The following is an 18,676-nucleotide window of genomic DNA, read 5'->3' as shown; positions in this document are numbered from 1 at the left end:
AACGAACAGGCTCATCAATACCTGCATCTGCAAAATACGTCTAACACGTAAATGTAAGTGTATATAATCCTGTAAATTAGCAACAACATATATCCATACAGGACTGCAAAGTATACGTATTTAGAATTCTATGCGCGATTCGAGATTTGATCAGAATCACAATCAGAAATGGTCAAATTGGTGTCAGATCCGACACTAGAACCAGATGCTTGAGTTTCGTTTCTGAGATAATTTTCAAAGGCTACTGAAAAAGCGGGTCCTAAACCGTTTTCATCATTCCGAATATCTTCTATGGTTTTATCACTAAAAGTTCCGCCACCATTTATATTACTGTACTCGAAAAAGTATTTATCTTTGTTTTCATCATCTTTCTCACTGTAGAATTTGACCGTTGTTGTAATTGATCCTTTTTCATATGTAAAAGTCCTAATGTCTGCTTCTTTGAATCTATCAATGGCGTTTTCACCGTAATATCTATCAACAATCTTTTTTCTTGCTTCGATATCAGTCACTCCTGTCAAAGCTGCGCTAAGTCCATCATCTTGAATAGGTTTATCAGATTTGGTATTTGTTGCACCTCTGGAAGAACCAAAGTATGATGAGGTATCTGATTGGTATAAAGATGTTTGTGTTCCCATGGTAGAAACAATGTATATTTAGTTGTATAAATTGTAAGGTGTTGTACGGTATGCTATGGGATGTTTGTGTAATGTTGTTGGAATGGAAAGTAGAAGTAAAACCACCTGTGGGGACTTATATATATTTGAATTTTCGCTCATTCTGGCACTTTTCGAGTCGATACTGTGAATGTGAAAGGATTTGGTTGAAGTCTCTCCTTTATAATACGGGTTTCTTCGTGGAGCTGTTCCACTCGAAGCATCAAAGGATGGTGAGACATTATCATACATGTCTGGAAAGGTAACACATGACGGTATCTCGCATGACTTCATGCTAGAAGTCACAACGACGTCGATGTTTGACGTCATTTTAAAGAGAAGAAGTGAATGAAGACAGTGTCATAGTCTAGTCTCGCCATTTCAGTCCATCTAAAAGACTCCTTCCCGCTTCTTCAGCTTCATGATCTAAGTCACTCAACCATCTTGTGTAAGTTTGACCGCCTCTCATCGGTCTACCAGTTTTCCTATTTATCCTTTCCTCTCCTCTTCTGACTGCATCTTCTTCAGCAGCCTCTAAGATATCGTCAACCTCAATGATGCTAAGGATAGTAGGTAACGTGTATAAGAATAATGATTGATTCGGTAACAATGGTGAAGACAGTGGTATCAATGGATCGAGAATTGGCAAGGTTGATCTTATGTATTTAACCCTATTGAAGATGATCGGAAACACGATTAAGCACTTAATTGTGGCATGCTTGAATACAAGAGCTGAGAGTGTGACAGATTGACAAACTCACCGTGATAAAGCCAAGTCCTTTGGTGCCGTGAGTAGCCCACCACCAGAAGATATCAAAGTATCTGAGATAGAATCACAATAATCGTACCCCGCCAATATAGGGAATGATTCCCTGATTTCTGGTTTAATGAGAGCGTGTATGCCTAATTGATCATCAGTTGTGGGATAATGACGATCTACTTCGGTTGTCTGGAAATTTCCTTATCAGCTTGATTGGCCTCAGCAGCACGAAGAAGATCTAGCTTACTTCAGCTGTCATCCAATATTTCGGATTAACCCAAGCATCGGTATATGAAGTGATCTCTAGCTGCTTCGCCAAAATAGCAAGTTCATCTCCAATTAGATCTGCTTGACCCGATGATGCTCCTGTTATGCTTGAAGGGGGACCCCTTTCTAATTGAAGTTGATCGATCGCTTTTCTTAGATCGAAGTATGGTATTCTCTCATTTCCATTGGGAGGTAACGGTTGATCCAATATATCTTGCTTTTGATGGATCGCTTCCTCATATACAGATTGAATATCCGGTATTGACCGATTAGCATTTTTAGCTTCTTGGGTAGCTATAGCTTGAAGATAAGGTAAAGCTATCTGGGAAGGTGGTGGACGGAATTGCAGTATCGCTTGTAGTGGAAGTTGGAATTTGGGGATCAGATTGTGGTCTATTCCATTCACATGGAACAATCGAATTTATCAGCTGGCCGAGAATGAGATTTGGGAGACAACTAAGTATGCTTACCATTACAAGTCAATATAACTGGTCTTCTGGATTCAGCTATAAGTGAGATTACAGCAGGCCAAAAAGTACTTTCCTCATCAAACAAGAGATCTGCCTCATCAATCAAGATCAAACTTTGTCTAACTCTACCATCCTGTACTATGTTATCTGTACCACCTAATATCTGTACCTCATCTGGATCGGCTTCCGCTTTATCTTCATCCTTTTTGATCACTTTGGAAAATCCCTCTTGCTCATCATCATCAATATCTATAGGTTCATGCGCCGAACCTTGACTACCAAGTTCGAAAAACTTCTCTTTTTTCGCTGGTTTGGGTTTAGCTTTACTAAAGAAAGTCTTCATCGCACCCTTCTTTTGAGATTCGTTCTTCTTCGGTGTAATTTGTTTCTTATCCTGTGCTACCATGTGATTTTTACCAACATCACCAACCCATGACATCAGATTCCCACCAGTTCTTTTACCCATGCCTGGAAAAACTTCAAATACATCCCAACCTAATTCATGTGCCGTGGCATATACAGCAGCGGTTTTGCCTGATCCATGTGGTCCAGTTAATAATATAGTATTGGTCAATCTACTTTCTAATGAGGGATATGTGGCTGGTCTCTCATCGGGATTCGCTGTAATTGGTGGATCATCTAATTCTTCTAATTCAACCTCTTCCTCTCCCATAGCGACCCCTTCATCTTTGTCATCTAATGGTGTTTCACCGAATAATCCAATATCATCAACTATCCACCCATCGACTAATCCTGATTTGAGTCCACCTCTTTTCACTTTCCGAACAACCTTTCTACCATTTGTTTCATGATGTCCTACAGATAGTACTGATAACCAGTCTTTCAGATAAGTGGTTTCAGTTTCGTTAGATAGCATTTCGGCCGATTTCCAGGGTTTATATCTATCGCACCATGACTCTCGATTGGATTTTGGCTTGGATTTGAACGGTATGGAGGTGAATGCTGGGTGATCGGAGATATATGAAGGGGTAGAGAAAAGTTCATTATGATAGGGTTCAACGATTTGAGGTGTATATCTGGCATTTTCTATGAGGGACGACCAAAATTCATTGTCTATGGTTTGCGTCATTATCGGTTTCTTCCTCCTACTAGGTCCAGCATTTTGCGTTTGGTTGAATGTATCGATCGTTGGCTCTTGAAGGTGATTAGGCCAATCTCCACTAGGTAAGGGTGTTATCAATTCTTCACCTTCTTTTATACCATTTCCCCACCCATTTTTAAGTACTCCTTCACCTGCACTAGCTACACCTTTAAAGAATGTATGTACTTTTTTCTTCTCTTTTTCTCTCGATTTACCCTTTTCCCTCTCTTTTGATGGGATTTCACCTGATAAAGCTGTATTTACCGTTATTTCAGAATTGATAGAACTAGCCCTTGATCTGTTCCCACTAATAGGTCCATTCAATAAACCTATATCGATGTTTGTATTCGTATTTGAGGCATTTAAGCGAGAAAAGAAAGAATGTTGTGTCTTCTTGTCTGCTGCAAAAGCTATTTTTTTGGGACCAGCCTTTAACGGTGAACCGTTTATTTGAGTTTGAGAGAGTAAGATAGGTCTATCAGGTGATGAATTTTGATCTACTTCTATCGCATCGTTGATATCTATCCCCTTTGATTTATCGAAAAATGGATGTGGTCGTTTTGATGGTAAGGAATGACCTGTAACTTGAAATTCTATTGATGGTCTATGAGCTGTATGATGTGTTGGTCCAGGATGATCAGGAGAGTCCGATATGGTTATAGGTATTGATCCAGGAAATTGACTTGAAGATGATGACGCAGAAGGGTAATCTATTGAAGAGCTATTTGCCTGTGATCTTGGTGGTTTACCTCTTTGTGTAGGCGGTGATGATGTTGGTAATTCTTGCGACCGTATATGTCCAGCAGCAGATTCGGTTTCCTCTGCACTGATATGACCTGTCATATAACCCTTGATATCAGACGACTCTTACAGTTGAAGCTCCGCAAGACAAGATGCGAAGATATTCGCTTGACTTACCAAGATCGTTAATCTCAGATTTCCTCTTTCCCTTTCTTGCTTTTCCTTTCTGTACCATTTCTTTTAACTCATCTTCTTCTCCACCATTTTGTTGAGCTTTTTTCTTACTGTTCGATTTAAGGTCAGGTTCAGGTTTACCCATTACCCAATTCACGTTTTCACTTCCAATTCCAGCAACAGACAATTTGGCCTGATTTTCATCCTTCTTCCGTCGTTTTTTAGGTGGAACAGTACCATTTGTAGATTGTGAGGAAGATTGAGCTGAAGCAGATGATGATGCAGATGCTGACGATCCGCCAAAGAATGAACGTATAGTCCGCGATGGTCCCGCTGATACAGTTGGAGTGGTCGACTCGGCAGCAGGAATGGATGAAGAGCTGCCTTCCGAAGGTGGTGTTGTAGGCATGATTTGCAATGGTGAAATAAACGGTGATATATGTCAAGCACTTTCCCTGCTATATCATCGAAGGATACATTGGAAAGCTGATTTCTGAGCAAGTGTTGAACCAGATAAGGGGGCCTATAAGCTATATCAAATCCAAGTACAAGAATAACGATAGTTGTTACAATTTCCAAATTAAATGAAGTCATTTTCAGACGCGTAAATCGATCATTCTGCCGCATTCACGCGTCAATCTCTTTTAATGTTTTCACCTATAGCCAGATGTGTGATATTCAGTCTGGATGTAAGACTCATGCATATATATGTATCATTGAAGGCAAGTAGCGAGGAAACGGTTTATACATGCCCTTAATCTATAACAGGATATTGTACAAAACGCGCAAAATATGATTTGAATAGGTTACTAACCAATCTTTTCAGCCAGGAGATCGGCTAAATCGCTAGATATAGCTTTGCTTGTATCAAACAAATTAACTTAGTCGGTCAATCGATATTACCATTTTATTCGCTCTTTATAGCATCTACTTCCTTTTGTAATTCTTCTTGTATCTTTTTGGCTACTTCTGCATTTTTGACTCTCAGAGCGTATGAAACGGGTTTACCATCATTATCGAATCCTAAAAATCGAACATGGGATCCTTCAATAGTAGGGTTAAATGAGCCATTAACAGACATGTTCTATTTGCATCGTCATCCATCAGATAAGTCAGCCATATATCTTGAACAATATACGAGCTCTATTCTGCAAGGGGGTTTACTCACCAAGACGACATTACCACTACCATCTGTTCGCATCAACAATCGCCTTCTCTTCTTTCCATCTACAGCTTCTTTACTTCTTTTCAACTTGAATTGACCTAAACCTTCCAACTTAAATTCACCGCCCTCTAATCTGTTCAATTTCCCTCTTTGTTCGACAATGGTGTCTTCATTCTCTTCTCCAGCTCCAGTGGTTTCAGCTAGATTCTTGCTTGGTTCAGCATTTTCAGGTGGTAATTCAGAATTACCTTCTGCTGCGTCACCTGCACCTCCACTTGAAGAAGGTTCCTCGGTAGATTTAGGTGTGAATGATGAGAATGAAAATCCTGATGACGGTGTTGCTGTACCAGATGTAGCAGCTGGTTTAGCTCCAAACGAGAATGAAGGTGTAGAAGTTGAAGTGGTCGCGGAAGATGATCCACCGAATGAGAAAGAAGGTGCAGCAGCGGGCTTGGGTGCAGTGGTAGAGCTAGAACCGAAAGAGAAAGAAGGGGTTGATCCTGAAGCTGGACCTACAGCAGGGGAAGAAGATGAACCAAAACTGAAAGTAGCACCACCTGATGTTGAAGCAGCGGCGGGGACAGTAGAACCTGATCCAGAACCAAATCCAAAACTGAAAGGTTTGCTCGCAGCTGGTGTACCAGGAGTAGCTTGACCCGGAGAAGATTTTGCTCCACCAAATGCTAATTGAGGTTGAGATCCACCTGGACCGAATTTACCTAATTTCGCTGGAGTAGCGTTCTCAATCGTGGCTGAAGGCGAGAAAGTTTTACTTTCAGGTGTAGCTGGGTGTATTGGTCCTGAAGGAGCAAAAGAGAATAATGAATTACCTTTCTTACTACTTTCAGGTGTTGAAGAAGAAGGTGCACCAAAACTGAATGATTTAGGTTTGTCTTCCTCCTTGTTCTCGTCTGATTTCCCAGAGATCACATCTGCGACGAGCTTCGTCACTGCGGCAGAAGGTTTCTTAGGCGTTTCCACTTTAGCTGGTGTAGGGGCTGGTTTGGCATTACCGAAAGTGAAACCGGATGTAGTTCCACCAGTTGTAGCGGTAGGAGTAAAGCCGCCAAAAGAAGGGGCAGTGGATGATGTATTGGCAGTGGGTGCTTTTGGTAAGGCGAAACCACCAGATGCAGGTGCAGCAGGCATTTTGAATGGCGTAGGTGTTCCATTGCCAGGTTTACTTGCCTCACCATTGATAGCTGTGGACGCTTTGTTGCCCTCGGGTCTCCATCCAGCTTTCTTAGCTTCACCATCAAGGTGTTCATCATATTGCTTCACCAGAGCAGGAAGTACAACTGAGAGGTCTATGAATGGGTCGTTCTCTAGAGTAGATGTCAGGAATGAAAGGATGGATGAGTTGAGACCGCGCAGTGACGTATAATATAGGACCTCTCCCTCTGGCGCAGGACTTGGCTGAGATGGCAATGGGCCATTCGACGATGAGTCGCTTGGCGGTATCGGGCTGGTTCGAGGGGCTGAGGCAGCTGAGAAGGAAGGAGCCGCCGTAGAAGCGGGTGTCGAAGAAGCAGCTGGGGTGGATGAAGAGGCTGTAGGTGTAGACGAAGAGCCGAACGAAAAGGGTTTAGAAGGAGCAGCTGGATTACTTGTGCGTGCATTGGCAGCTGGTGTAGCAGTCTTACCAAAAGAGAAATTCGCGAATGGATTTGAGGGAGCAGCAGCCGGTGTTGAAGCAGGAGCGGCTGATACAGGGGGTTCAGCACCGGATGCAAAAGCAGGAGTTGCAGGTTTAGGAGCTTCGGTCGCTGAAGTGGGAGCTGGAGCTGTTGTAGATGCAGCAGGTTTTGCAAATGAGAAATTCCCGAAAGGGTTGGCAGGTTTAGGAGCTTCAGCCGCTGAAGTGGGAGCTGGAGCTGTTGTAGATGCAGCAGGTTTTGCAAATGAGAAATTTCCGAAAGGGTTGGCGGGTGCAGCAGCAGGTTTGGCAGCTGGTGCAGGTGCTGAAGAGCCACCAAACACGAAAGGAGAAGAAGAAGCAGGAGTAGGAGCTGCCGAGCCGCCAAATGCGAATCCAGAGAACGGTGTTGCGCTTGGTGTGGAAGCCTTCTACAAAAAAAGTCAGCTATGGTTGAAATAGCTGGGTAAGCCAGCTTGACACTCACAGCTGGAGTGGGTGTCGGGGTAGCACCACCTAGTCCTTTACGTTTAGGCATACCTCGGATCCTGTAGAAAATAATTGTTATCAACGTTGTTCAATGTTTAGAGAAAATTAACCGATTTATACTCACACTCGACCTTCTACAGGTGCAAGAGGGGCGGATCTTGATCCAGGCTACATGAATTTCATGTTATCAGCGAATAGTTCCCAATGATCACAAGATCTGATGCTTACATCGTCAACTTGTTCATCATCCGAATCTCCACCCTCTCTGGTTTTCTGATTGTCGGCTCCTCGTTTGGCCATTTTTTCTCTTGTTCTGAGTATTATTCGTTCTTCGGATTTGCTGTGCTTTTGATACCCCCCTTTTCTAGTGAAGTCTCTGATCAATCAATACGGAAGTGGGTTGTGTTTTGACAAGAGAAGTTGTATAGGATTGGGTCTACTATGAACATGGATGAACAAGTTTTGATGCTTCTCTCTCCAGTAATTGTTACAACGGAATAACGGAATCAATCCCACGTGGGATCGATCACCTATCGTTCGTTCACCGTCATCACCATTTCATAAGAGTAGGTTTATAAAAAGCTCTTTATCGACAATGGTTACATATGCTTGCTGAGGAGAAGAATGGAAACACCTGCATCCGTAACCTTGCTCTGGCCTCCTCATCTGTTAAGCGACACCTGCAAAATCACTTTAAAACTTCCCTCAACTTCGTGCCAAACCCTTTCCAGCCGGTATCTTGTAGCTCGGAGATTGCTTGATGACCAAAGAAGAAACGATATTAGATAAGTAATTTTGGAGAAGGAGATTAGATACACAAGGTTTTGTGAGATTATTTGTTTCAGGTTAGTCCAGTTAAAGTTATTTCAGCGGTGGATAAGATCCACTAATATTAGTAAATCAACTCATGAAGCATTTTTACAGGATGACTGCAGATAAGCCTCAACATCACACCGGTTCGACCAGTCCTAAGTCACCTCGTTCCCCTATCCGTTCACATTCCTTGACTAGTCCGCAAAATCAACCATACAAGCAACATTCTATGACTATTCCAGGTTCGCCTTCCTCTTCGATACATAAACCTCACACGAAACCTATGGGGCCTCGATCACCTGAACAACATAAATCACCCCAAACTCATGCACGAGAACAACCCGGTTCATCAAGAACAAAATTCCATACTGTACCTATCCTCTCTGAACACGCTAACAAAATGGATGATGAAGCTTTTTTATCAACCTCTCAACCTCTTTCTAACTCTCCTCCTTCTCTACTACTTCAACACGATGCTCCTCACGCTCCATATCGACCTCCTGAAGCAGTAATTGAACCGCCGGAAGAGCATCCACCAGGATATGCCCCAGGTATAGTTGCCGAACATGTTGGCTCGGATGATGATCTTGGTCCTCCACCAGATTCGCCTTCTTCACTTCTCAGAGCTAGCCAATCGACTTTAGGAGACCACAAACAATCAACAGCCATAGATACCTGGAAAGCGGATATCAAGCCTTACTCTATGGATATAGATTCTCCAAGTGATGACGATCAACCCAGACCACAAGTCGGGCCAGGTATATTACCCAGAAGACTACTTATGGTGATACATGAACATGAACTAATTCAACCTCATATAACTGAATTACCTCAACCTGGAAAGAAAGTTTCTACACCCGCAGGTACAACTCAATCAGCATGGAATGGCTCGAATAAAACATTGACTGCTCCGACTTCTAGACCAACCTCAATAGCTTCTGCATCAGGTCTACCTGCACCACCAAGTCCTGCACCTTCTACAGCTTCTTTCAGATCTTTACCTGATTCAGAAAAAATATCTTCTTTAGATGATGTATGGGATTCATTACCTGGTAAAAAAGAATCTCATTTAGAATGGTATTTTTGTACGACATGTTGGGGTTGGTTAAAAATAATTGCAGGAAATGGTGAACCATCCGATATATTGAGTATGGAAGAATGGGAAGAAACAATACATAAAAATGGAATTCATGAAAGTAAAGAAGAATATGATAAAGTATATAATGATAGATTAATAGAATGGCAAAAATATAACGAAGTCAAAACATCTAGATTAATGGCTGAGGAAACACATGATCATTTCCATGGTTTCTTTACTTTGATTGATCCATTAGAAGAGAAAAGAATTGAAAGAGTAGAAGTTGATGATAAAATGAATGTTTTCCCACATATCACATTTGGTATGATTGATGAAGAAGGTCCAAATTTATCATCTTTTGATAAAGTACCCAAATCACCCACAAGACTATTCATAAGTTGTTCTTCAGATTTATGGGTCAAAGTCGATCAAGGTCTAGTACCTGGTCAACTTCCAATTGGACTAGTCAACACTTTTACAAGTGAAAAGATGAGTAATCCCACTATGGGTACAACAGGTTCCCAAGGTGTTAGTGATGCTTGGAGTCTGATCACTACGTAAGTTTTCGCTCATAATGAGATTTATACTAAACCCTCCATTACGATTGTTGCCGGTATAGTATAATAAGCTGATGTAACGCATTTTGTCCTATATAGACTACTTTTGAATCCTGTATTCAAAGGTCAAAGAGGTTGGGTCAAACTTGACAATCCAAAATTCCAAAGACAAATTGGCGCCAGTGTGACATCTTCACGTCTACTATACCAAATTGGGTTTGCATGTCAACAAGAGGAAGATGGATTAAGAGTGGGACCATTCAAGGTTAATGATGAACCTTCTGAGGAGGATCAATCAAAACAACGACAGATGGATCAGTATATGATTAGAGCTTGGGTAGAAATCACGTTATACCTATTAGCTTATCAACAGCGCAATAGTGAGTGCACATCATAATGTGTTATATAGCTAATTTGCGTCTAGATATATCTCCACCCCCAAATTCCGTACCTTACATACAAGCTGTAACATTTGAAGATAGCTTGAAGCGGACAATAGACTTCGATAGGTATCCTAAAGGTGAGGTTTTCCTCACGAAAAGCTGAGCTGACCGTCAATTAGGTAACATGCCATATGGTGATCTCGTTAGAAATGCATTGTTCACGCTCGGAGTTACTAAACTGGATAGAGCTCAAACCATTGAAATTGCTTATGGATTACAGATATCTTGCGATTCGAAAAGAACACCGGAATATCTAGCTGCTCTTGAAAAGGTTGCTGAAGCACCTATCGCTGGTAGAGAAAGTCTTCAAATGAGAGTAGCCACCGAAAGATCTCTGGACAAATACAGTTCAGGTTAGTCAGCTTGAATAAGCTTCTCCATGCCGCGAGAGTAAAAGCTGACATTCAGTACTTTACAGATGATCTTGAGAAGGCATATAACTTGATAGGTTATACATCTGATTACGCCGAAACACTTTGTGTTTTACCTTCAGAGGCACCTGATTCTCACATTTTCGATCTTCACAAGAAGGCTGTTCAGTCATCTTCTTCAGCTTCGGAAAGACAAAATCTATCAAATGCTTTACTTCTTATAGGTAGAGAAAGAGGATCGGATGTAATGAAACAACTAGGAGAAAGTGGTCAAACTTTGATGTCTGTACAAGAAGCTTATTCGGCTTTGAATTGTCCAGAAGATGCTATAGATGATGGTTTGTTGATGTGAGCAAATCCCACTGACCACTTTTATCAGTAATTAAGCTAATATGAATTCGATAGGCAATATGAAATGGCTGTATGTCGAACAGGATTGACCAGAAAAAGAGGACTTTGGGCTAATTTCACAATTAGGTTAACGAGTATCCCGGAAAAGCAGATCATTATCGAAACTGTCTTACCATCATTGCTGAAGCTCCTGGACAAGAAAGACCTGGAATAAAGTCTTTCCTACAGACAGGATCAAGAGGTAAGCTTACATATGAACCTGCAGCGATCATGTGAAGCTCACTTCCTAATTGCAGAACCAGAAGCTCCTCCACGAAAAGATATACCAGTGGGATTGCATAACATTGGGTAAGTGTATGCGCTGGTATCCATATCATCTTGAGCTGACAAATCATTTGATATGCGATTTACAGAAATACATGGTAAGTCGGCTTCAGATGTGCTTTCAAAGAAACGGCTAAGCTGATCGGTTCTTACATAGCTATCTCAATTCCATTTTACAGTATTTGTACTCCATCAAACCCCTCAGAGATGCTGTGATCTCGTTTGAACAAGATCAGTCACGTCCAATAACGACACAGAAGCCAGACGTGGAGCGATCGAAACGATGTAAGTTTCTTGATTTTCCATAGGGTCAGATGACGTGCTAATACAATACGTTAGTCGTACGGCAACTCCGATTGCTCTTCTTGCAATTGTACAAATCGGAGATACCCTCTGTGCGTCCGGACGAAGAATTAGCTTATCTTGCTATAACCCGTCCGGAAGTAGATGCTATAGTAGAACCTCAAGTCGCTGTACCTCAAGCTTCGACATCGAGATTTACTTTAGATGATATTCCAGATATCCCCGATGTGCCATCTCCATCTTCGACTCAAGTTAACACACCTGTTTCATCGCCAGAATTGAAGGCTGTGGATCATCCTGTGGTACATGAATCATCCACGTCGACACTAAGAGGTGATAGAGAAGACTCGGTGTTAGGTAAAAGAGCAAGTGAAGATAGGGATGATTCACCTAGATCCTCAGCAGAACATATACGGTATAAATCGGATGAATCTCAGAAACAGGAACCTGTTACTTCACCTATGGAAATAGATGATTTCGAATCAGTTCCAAGACCTGACGCAGAACTGCAACAGCAACCTAGTCAAGCGCCTTCTCCTTCAGCAACTATGGATTTAGGACATCTAGATTTGAAATCACCTGTTCCCGAGTCAAAAGACGAATTCATCGGAAACGAGGATCTACAGAAAGCAAGTGAACCAGAAATCAAATATGACCCCCCGAATGCTCCGCCTCCTTTGCCGCCTAGACCTCAATTAGCCAAAAAGGATACTCTAAATTCAGGTTTACGATTTGGTTAGTTGACTGATCCACACTGCTCGACGTTAGCATCACAACTAACAGTTTTTCAACTCTACAGGACTCCAACAGGACTCAGCTGAGGTCCTTATCAACGTTTTATCGCAACTTGAATTAGCGTTAGATTTGCCTTCTGGGAAAGACGGAGAGAAAGGGTCGAATTTAATTCAAAGGTAAGCTGATCTACTGTGCTCGTTTGAGAATTGCAAGGGAAGCTAGCTTAACAGTTGCTCTCTTTAGCTTGTTCTCATGTAAATACAAACAACAAATAATATATGAGACCCCAGCACAGCCAAGATCACCTATAGCATCATCTTCAACATCACCTCTAGCAAGAAGAAGAGAATCAATAATGTATGATGCCCAAACTCCCGTCGAATCAGTCTTCGTGCACCCTATAATAGGTGTAGAGGAAGAAGGTAAAGATTTATCCGATTGTTTAGCCGAATTGTATTTGAAAGGTGCAGATATAGAATATGAAGGTAAAAAAGGTTACATGATGGATTTAATGGATGAATTTCCTGATATGCTGTATATCCAGATGAGAGTAAGTGTAAAATTTGTGAACTGGAGAAGATGTGAGCTGATCATTGTATATCGTTAATTAGAGATCTCAATATGATCCTGCTACTGGTCGAGAGAGAAAGACCAATACTCATATACCGTTCGATCGAAATCTATCGATGGGTCGGTTCTTGATTGGTGCGGACCCGCTAAAGCGAGAAGAAGCTATTGAGTTGACTAGAGAAATGACAAGGATAAGGGCTAGATTACATCAACTACGTAATCACAAGGTGAGTGCTGTAAAGCTATCAGGATCTTCGTTATCTTTTGGTGGCTAACCAAATTCGATGTTAGCCATTGTCTATACCTGAAACATTCAAACATGTATCGTCGTCCTTAAAGCAATTGACCCAATCTGATATCGAATTACCTGAATTATCTCAAGACCTCACACATGATTTCTTTGATGCATTAGAATCAAAATCAGCATCAGTGGAAAGTGAAATCACCGCTTTACAAGAAAGTTTACCAAATCTGAAACAACGTATGAATGAAATTTGGCATGATTCAAATGATGATTGGGAATATGAATTAGTTAGTGTATTTATGCATAGAGGTAAAAGTTCAGGATCAGGTCATTATTGGACTTATCAAAGTTGGTTACCTGATAATGGTGAGTTATCCTCAATCTTCTTTCACCTTCCCAAGCAATCTCATAAAACTTTAGAATTGACTAATATCACTCTAATAGGCGATACATTCTTCAAATATAATGACGAAACCGTTACTCAAGTTCCATCAACAGAAGTCTTACAAGATCGTACAGGAGATGATGCAAATCCTGCTTTATTATGTTACGTTAGAAAAGGTAAAAATTTAATTGATACTTTACATCGTGAAATCCTTAAATTGCAAGTACAACAAGAACAGGAAGCGGTAGATCAACCTATTATTGAAGATAACTTTGCTTCTACAAAACAGGAGAATAAAGTAGTTGAAAAGGAGGAAAAAGGACAGAATGAGATGAACTTGATTGATCTGTAATCAGAAAATAGGATATAAAGGGTTAAATTGTTATTTTTATACTCGATAATTAGTATTTTGAATTTCATGTAGTGCATTGAAATCAAAATCGATAATCACTTGTATGCATTTATGGACTTTTCTACTGTTTCAAAAATACCTTAACCGCTTGTCTATCTTTTGCGTATATTGTATCATTTATTCTATTGTTATGCATCTGCCTGTTTTACAACGTATAACATTCACCATGAAAACCAATACCACCACATGTGATTCTATCTTTCAAACTTAAATTCGCTATTGCATTTTTAGTTTCCATTACTATACCTTCAGGTCCACAAGCTATAACTGCTAATCCATTTCCACAGATTCCACTAACACTTCCACTTTCTTCAGATAATGATGTTTCATTTTGAATGATAGCTGATTCTAGGTTATTCATTCGTGTTGAAGATAAAGGTAATAATGCAGTTCTAACTAATTGTGAAATTTCTGGTCTGTATGGCGATAAAATAGTTGATTTAGGTAAAATAGCCGGAACATTCGGTAAAGGATTTGGTGGATTAGATAAGTAAAGATTATAAGTTAATGAAACTGATAATTTCTCTGCTAGATTATGAAGGTATAATAATGTAGGTGAAAGGGCTTGTATAGTTGCTATTGGACATAAAAGAGTTTCGATCAGCCTGATCAATATTGTACGGCATGGTATAATGAGAGGATGGAAGAGATAAACTTACACATATCTCTTACAACCCAAGCTACATCAACTTGACTAGGTCCACAAACTACATTGTGAGCGGTAGTTTTAACTCTAAGACATTCTTCGATAGCGCCTAAAATGAAAGTAATACCACTTCCGCCACCAACCAATAAGACATTCTCATATTGACTTAAATCGATCTTCAATCCACCATAAGGTCCATCAATCATTACTTGTACTTTACGTCCCGGATGCTGTAGCCCATCAATACTATCATCAGGTTTCTCTTCTCTTTCCAAGAATTTCTGTCTCTCTTCGATCGTTTCATCATCATCCCCAACTTCAATAGTTTTGATATCTCTAGCTAAATTATGTATCTTTTTAGTCCAATCTCCAGCTACTTTTGCATACAGAATAATGCCCCTGGGTGAAGCTGAGAATGAAGTAGAAGGTGCATTGGTTATTGTAAATGGATGTGATTCAAATACTCCTGATCCCTTCAAGACTCTGACCATGACATGTTGTGTAGGTAACCACCCTGCGTCACAATCTGGTATATGTATCTGTGAACGCGTCCATCAACGAGTCAGCCATGAGGATCGCATAGAGCAAAAATTACATGAATGGCTACCGTAAAATCAGTTGGACAGTCGCTCACCATTGTCAAAGTATCGTCAACCGGTACCAACGTAGCATCTTTTATTCTATACCTCAACATTCTCACGAACAGATCATAAGCGTATAGAGCTACACAAGGGTAAATCCAAGGTCGACTATAAGGTGTGTGATAAGAAATGGCAGCGAAAAATCCGACAAAGAACATAACACTTCAAACAACAAACGTTAGCTTGGTGAAACGAATGATAAATTTAATTTGAGATTATACTGACTGTGCTATCCAGAATAATTGGTAACATTTTCTCCTTACAGGTTTCAAGGATGCTATCACGACCATACCCATTAAAGCATAAGCCAAAATACCTCTTCTGCTTTTTTCAGCATTGATTTGGTCCATCTCATTGTTCTTGATAAATTGATTAATCCACATCCCTCCATGTACTGTAGCCGTGATGAACAAGGTTCTACCGGTCCATCTATGTAAGAAATTGTAGTGTTCATACGATAAAGAAGGAAGAAATACTGGTAGAGGAAGCGGCGATTTTAGGGATAAGAGAATGATGACTGGCAGTTGTGCTAGTGCGATGAAGCCTGAATATACAAGTAAGAATGAGCGACACAATTTTGACCAAGAAAGAAGAGAATCGTTATGCAGGAATCACATAACTTACCAGGTCTATTGGAATTTTGCGTCAATTCAGCGCCGACTACGAAACAAGCTATTACGGCTGCCATGTAACCTAAGACCAAGACTATTTGCGATACAGAAAGTGTGAAATATGCTCTTCGACAGCAATCTCCTACTTGACCTTTCCACCAAGTCAAGTTAGGCATAGGCAGGGTCCAAAGACTGACACTTTGAATCATTGCTCTAATACCTAATATCAACCTCGATGAGAAAGATGATTGTGTTAGTCGAGGATCTTGCCTGGGTAACTTGTCTCTGGTTATTGATGGTTCTTTAATGGAATATGGGTCTAAAGTTTCCTGTATTGCTAAACCAGAATATAATCTACCATTTCGCCATGAACGTATAATATATGGTATTGAGACTAGAAATGAGAATGCTAAAACTGATGTCCATATTATAGTAAATTTCGTTTGCCATTTTGGGTCAATCGTATAAGAGCTAGAATATGAGTAGCACAATAAGCAATGTTCGGAAACAACCGAGAGATCAAGACCTACTCATAGATCTATAAGACAATATGTTAGCTATTCATCCACTTGAGTGGATCACAAGGCAAAACAGCTTACTTGGTATTGCGTTGGTATTGGTATGAATCGTCTATCAGGTGAATTGAAATGTGCGTTCATATTGATTGATAGCGTCACGTTTCTTATTCCAAACAGCAGCAAGAACGAAGGGTCGCAATATCTTCCGGTGAGGCAAATCTGCTCTGCTTCCAATTCCTCCTTGTCTTGAATTGTCGATTTGATTGAAATAGACCAGCTATTTGATGAATGGATTATACTTTTCGAAAGTACACCTTTATGTTGATTTTCACTTATTGTACTTATGTTTTCGGAATGAGAGAAGGATTAGGAGAACGAATCAAAGGTTTCTAAGGAAAGAATGATCAAGGCATAAAAGTCCTCTGCTGGTATACTGCTTAGCTACGACAACGAATTCATTTCCATTTGAGCATAGTAGCGTTTTAACGAAGCTTAGCATTTCTGTCTCTATCTATAAATCTATTTTTGCCGCAAATGTCTATTTAACCCTGAAGTCGATCATCCAAAATAGCTTAAACCGCGCGGCATCCACGTTTTACTGATTGTATATGCCTCAACATTACGATAGATTGCGCCATTAAAAGAGTGTGCCTGAACCTTTGAACGCATGATTATTAATTGATCAGCTATCATGAGCCATTTTAAGATTACCTGTTAATGTTTGAAACTCACTTCAGATAATCTTATCGTTTGTGAGTCGTTCTTTCGTACATCGCTTTATATATTTCTTGAGTGTATACAAGTCTACAGATCATCGTAAGATTTCGTCGAAAACTGTTCAACATGGAAACACTCATCTCCAGCCACAAAGAACATCCGCTTTGGAACGCTGTGGTCTCCTTTTGCGGTGTGGTATACTTTTTAGCTTGGTCGTACTCTTTCTATCCTCAACTAATTCTGAACTATAAGCGGAAGAGGTGATTTGACCAGAGATCGTACTTTGAATGATAGAACATACATCCTCATGCTCTGTGATCAAACAGTTCACTTCGTTCGTTTATAGGTCAAATGCTGATACATGTCCCTTGAATACTAGTACAAAAGGCTTATCACCCGATTTTATCTATTTAAACCCACTTGGATTTTTAGCTTTATCGATATGGTCATGGGGAGCATATTTCTCACCAATTGCAAGAGAACAATATAAAGATAGACATCAAGGACATTTACCACAAATCTCAAAATCGGATTTAGCATTTTCATTGCATGCTGTTATAATTAGTTTTATAACCTTGGGTCAAGTTTGGTGGTATTCACGTAAATCTACTGGTAGATATTCTAGATCAACAGAGTATGAACATGAACCTTTGATTCAACAGAATCATCAATCGTACAATGATGATACAAATGGGAATAATGACAATGAAAACTCAAAGTTGAATACGATCATTTCGAATCAACAAAATAAACCTTCTAGATTTGGTCAAATTGCTCTGATGGCCTTATTCTTATCTGCTGTTACATCAGCTATTTTAGTTTGGTTGGGGAAATTACAGTTCCTAGATTGGTTGTATTTAGTCTCATCAATCAAATTGATTATCTCGATTATAAAGTATATTCCTCAAATCATCTTAAACTGGAAATTGAGAAGTTCCAAGGGTTTCGCAATAGGTGGAATAATTTGTGTAAGTGCTCGATTCTCTTTTCGGACTTTGATTGGGTCATTCCGACTGCAGGGGATCACTCACGGGTGTATAAACCACAAATAATTAGCAGTGAATCTTTATTTGAAGTCGATAAGAGCTAATCATCCGTATGATCAATTCAGGATTTAATCGGATCATTCTTTTCATTCGGTCAATTAGTTATATCATCAATTTTCATAGAAGGTGATGCAGGTGGTATAATTGCAAATCCTGCTAAACTGGGCTTATCATTTTTATCTGTATTCTTCGATACTATATTTATAGTTCAAAAATATTGGTTGTTTAGAAATCATGATAAAGAAGATGAGAGAGAAGGCGGACCAGGTGATGAAGAAGAATAACCTCATTATCCAAATCAGGAATTAGGAATAGAATACAGAAATATATGATATATAATAAAAGAACCCTAGACCACAGATTTGTGTCTCCTTCCCAATCAGATATGTACACATGTACTCTCTCTCCCTCATAACAACATATATATATATATGTATGTATTTTATTGTTG

At 40.0% G+C, this 18,676-nt stretch overlaps 6 protein-coding genes across 6 annotated transcripts; 2 read left to right on the top strand and 4 right to left on the bottom strand.

Annotated features, from left to right (window-relative positions):
* Positions 1 to 128: 128 nt before the first annotated feature.
* On the bottom strand, positions 129 to 638 carry L201_004381 (uncharacterized protein; the record flags this gene model as incomplete). The annotated part of the gene is made up of 1 exon (XM_066220123.1): positions 129 to 638. The coding sequence occupies one exon, from the start codon at positions 636 to 638 to the stop codon at positions 129 to 131; it is 510 nt and encodes a 169-aa protein (XP_066076220.1).
* A 385-nt stretch (positions 639 to 1,023) lies between these two features.
* On the bottom strand, positions 1,024 to 4,579 carry L201_004380 (uncharacterized protein; the record flags this gene model as incomplete). The annotated part of the gene is made up of 5 exons (XM_066220122.1): positions 1,024 to 1,327; positions 1,418 to 1,605; positions 1,664 to 2,076; positions 2,154 to 4,091; positions 4,174 to 4,579. The coding sequence occupies 5 exons, from the start codon at positions 4,577 to 4,579 to the stop codon at positions 1,024 to 1,026; spliced, it is 3,249 nt and encodes a 1,082-aa protein (XP_066076219.1).
* Positions 4,580 to 5,077: 498 nt separating this feature from the next.
* On the bottom strand, positions 5,078 to 7,760 carry L201_004379 (uncharacterized protein; the record flags this gene model as incomplete). The annotated part of the gene is made up of 5 exons (XM_066220121.1): positions 5,078 to 5,254; positions 5,339 to 7,402; positions 7,459 to 7,519; positions 7,585 to 7,628; positions 7,689 to 7,760. The coding sequence occupies 5 exons, from the start codon at positions 7,758 to 7,760 to the stop codon at positions 5,078 to 5,080; spliced, it is 2,418 nt and encodes an 805-aa protein (XP_066076218.1).
* Positions 7,761 to 8,385: 625 nt separating this feature from the next.
* Positions 8,386 to 13,986, top strand: L201_004378 (uncharacterized protein; the record flags this gene model as incomplete). The annotated part of the gene is made up of 15 exons (XM_066220120.1): positions 8,386 to 9,908; positions 10,008 to 10,288; positions 10,333 to 10,428; positions 10,471 to 10,704; positions 10,770 to 11,070; positions 11,128 to 11,143; positions 11,200 to 11,314; positions 11,370 to 11,421; positions 11,555 to 11,682; positions 11,737 to 12,435; positions 12,500 to 12,611; positions 12,679 to 12,985; positions 13,047 to 13,232; positions 13,297 to 13,615; positions 13,694 to 13,986. The coding sequence occupies 15 exons, from the start codon at positions 8,386 to 8,388 to the stop codon at positions 13,984 to 13,986; spliced, it is 4,662 nt and encodes a 1,553-aa protein (XP_066076217.1).
* Positions 13,987 to 14,191: 205 nt separating this feature from the next.
* L201_004377 (uncharacterized protein) lies at positions 14,192 to 16,603 on the bottom strand (the record flags this gene model as incomplete). The annotated part of the gene is made up of 7 exons (XM_066220119.1): positions 14,192 to 14,622; positions 14,706 to 15,231; positions 15,327 to 15,495; positions 15,559 to 15,877; positions 15,958 to 16,415; positions 16,475 to 16,482; positions 16,544 to 16,603. 7 exons carry the CDS (start codon positions 16,601 to 16,603, stop codon positions 14,192 to 14,194), a joined length of 1,971 nt encoding a protein of 656 aa, XP_066076216.1.
* A 702-nt stretch (positions 16,604 to 17,305) lies between these two features.
* L201_004376 (uncharacterized protein) lies at positions 17,306 to 18,509 on the top strand (the record flags this gene model as incomplete). The annotated part of the gene is made up of 3 exons (XM_066220118.1): positions 17,306 to 17,439; positions 17,559 to 18,147; positions 18,291 to 18,509. 3 exons carry the CDS (start codon positions 17,306 to 17,308, stop codon positions 18,507 to 18,509), a joined length of 942 nt encoding a protein of 313 aa, XP_066076215.1.
* Between the last annotated feature and the right edge of the window lie 167 nt (positions 18,510 to 18,676).

The sequence above is a fragment of the Kwoniella dendrophila genome, chromosome 5 (genome assembly GCF_036810415.1).
Source record: "Kwoniella dendrophila CBS 6074 chromosome 5, complete sequence".
Lineage (NCBI taxonomy): Eukaryota > Fungi > Basidiomycota > Tremellomycetes > Tremellales > Cryptococcaceae > Kwoniella > Kwoniella dendrophila.
Note: the sequence above shows the minus strand (reverse complement) of the source record. Positions and strands in the feature narration are given on the sequence as shown.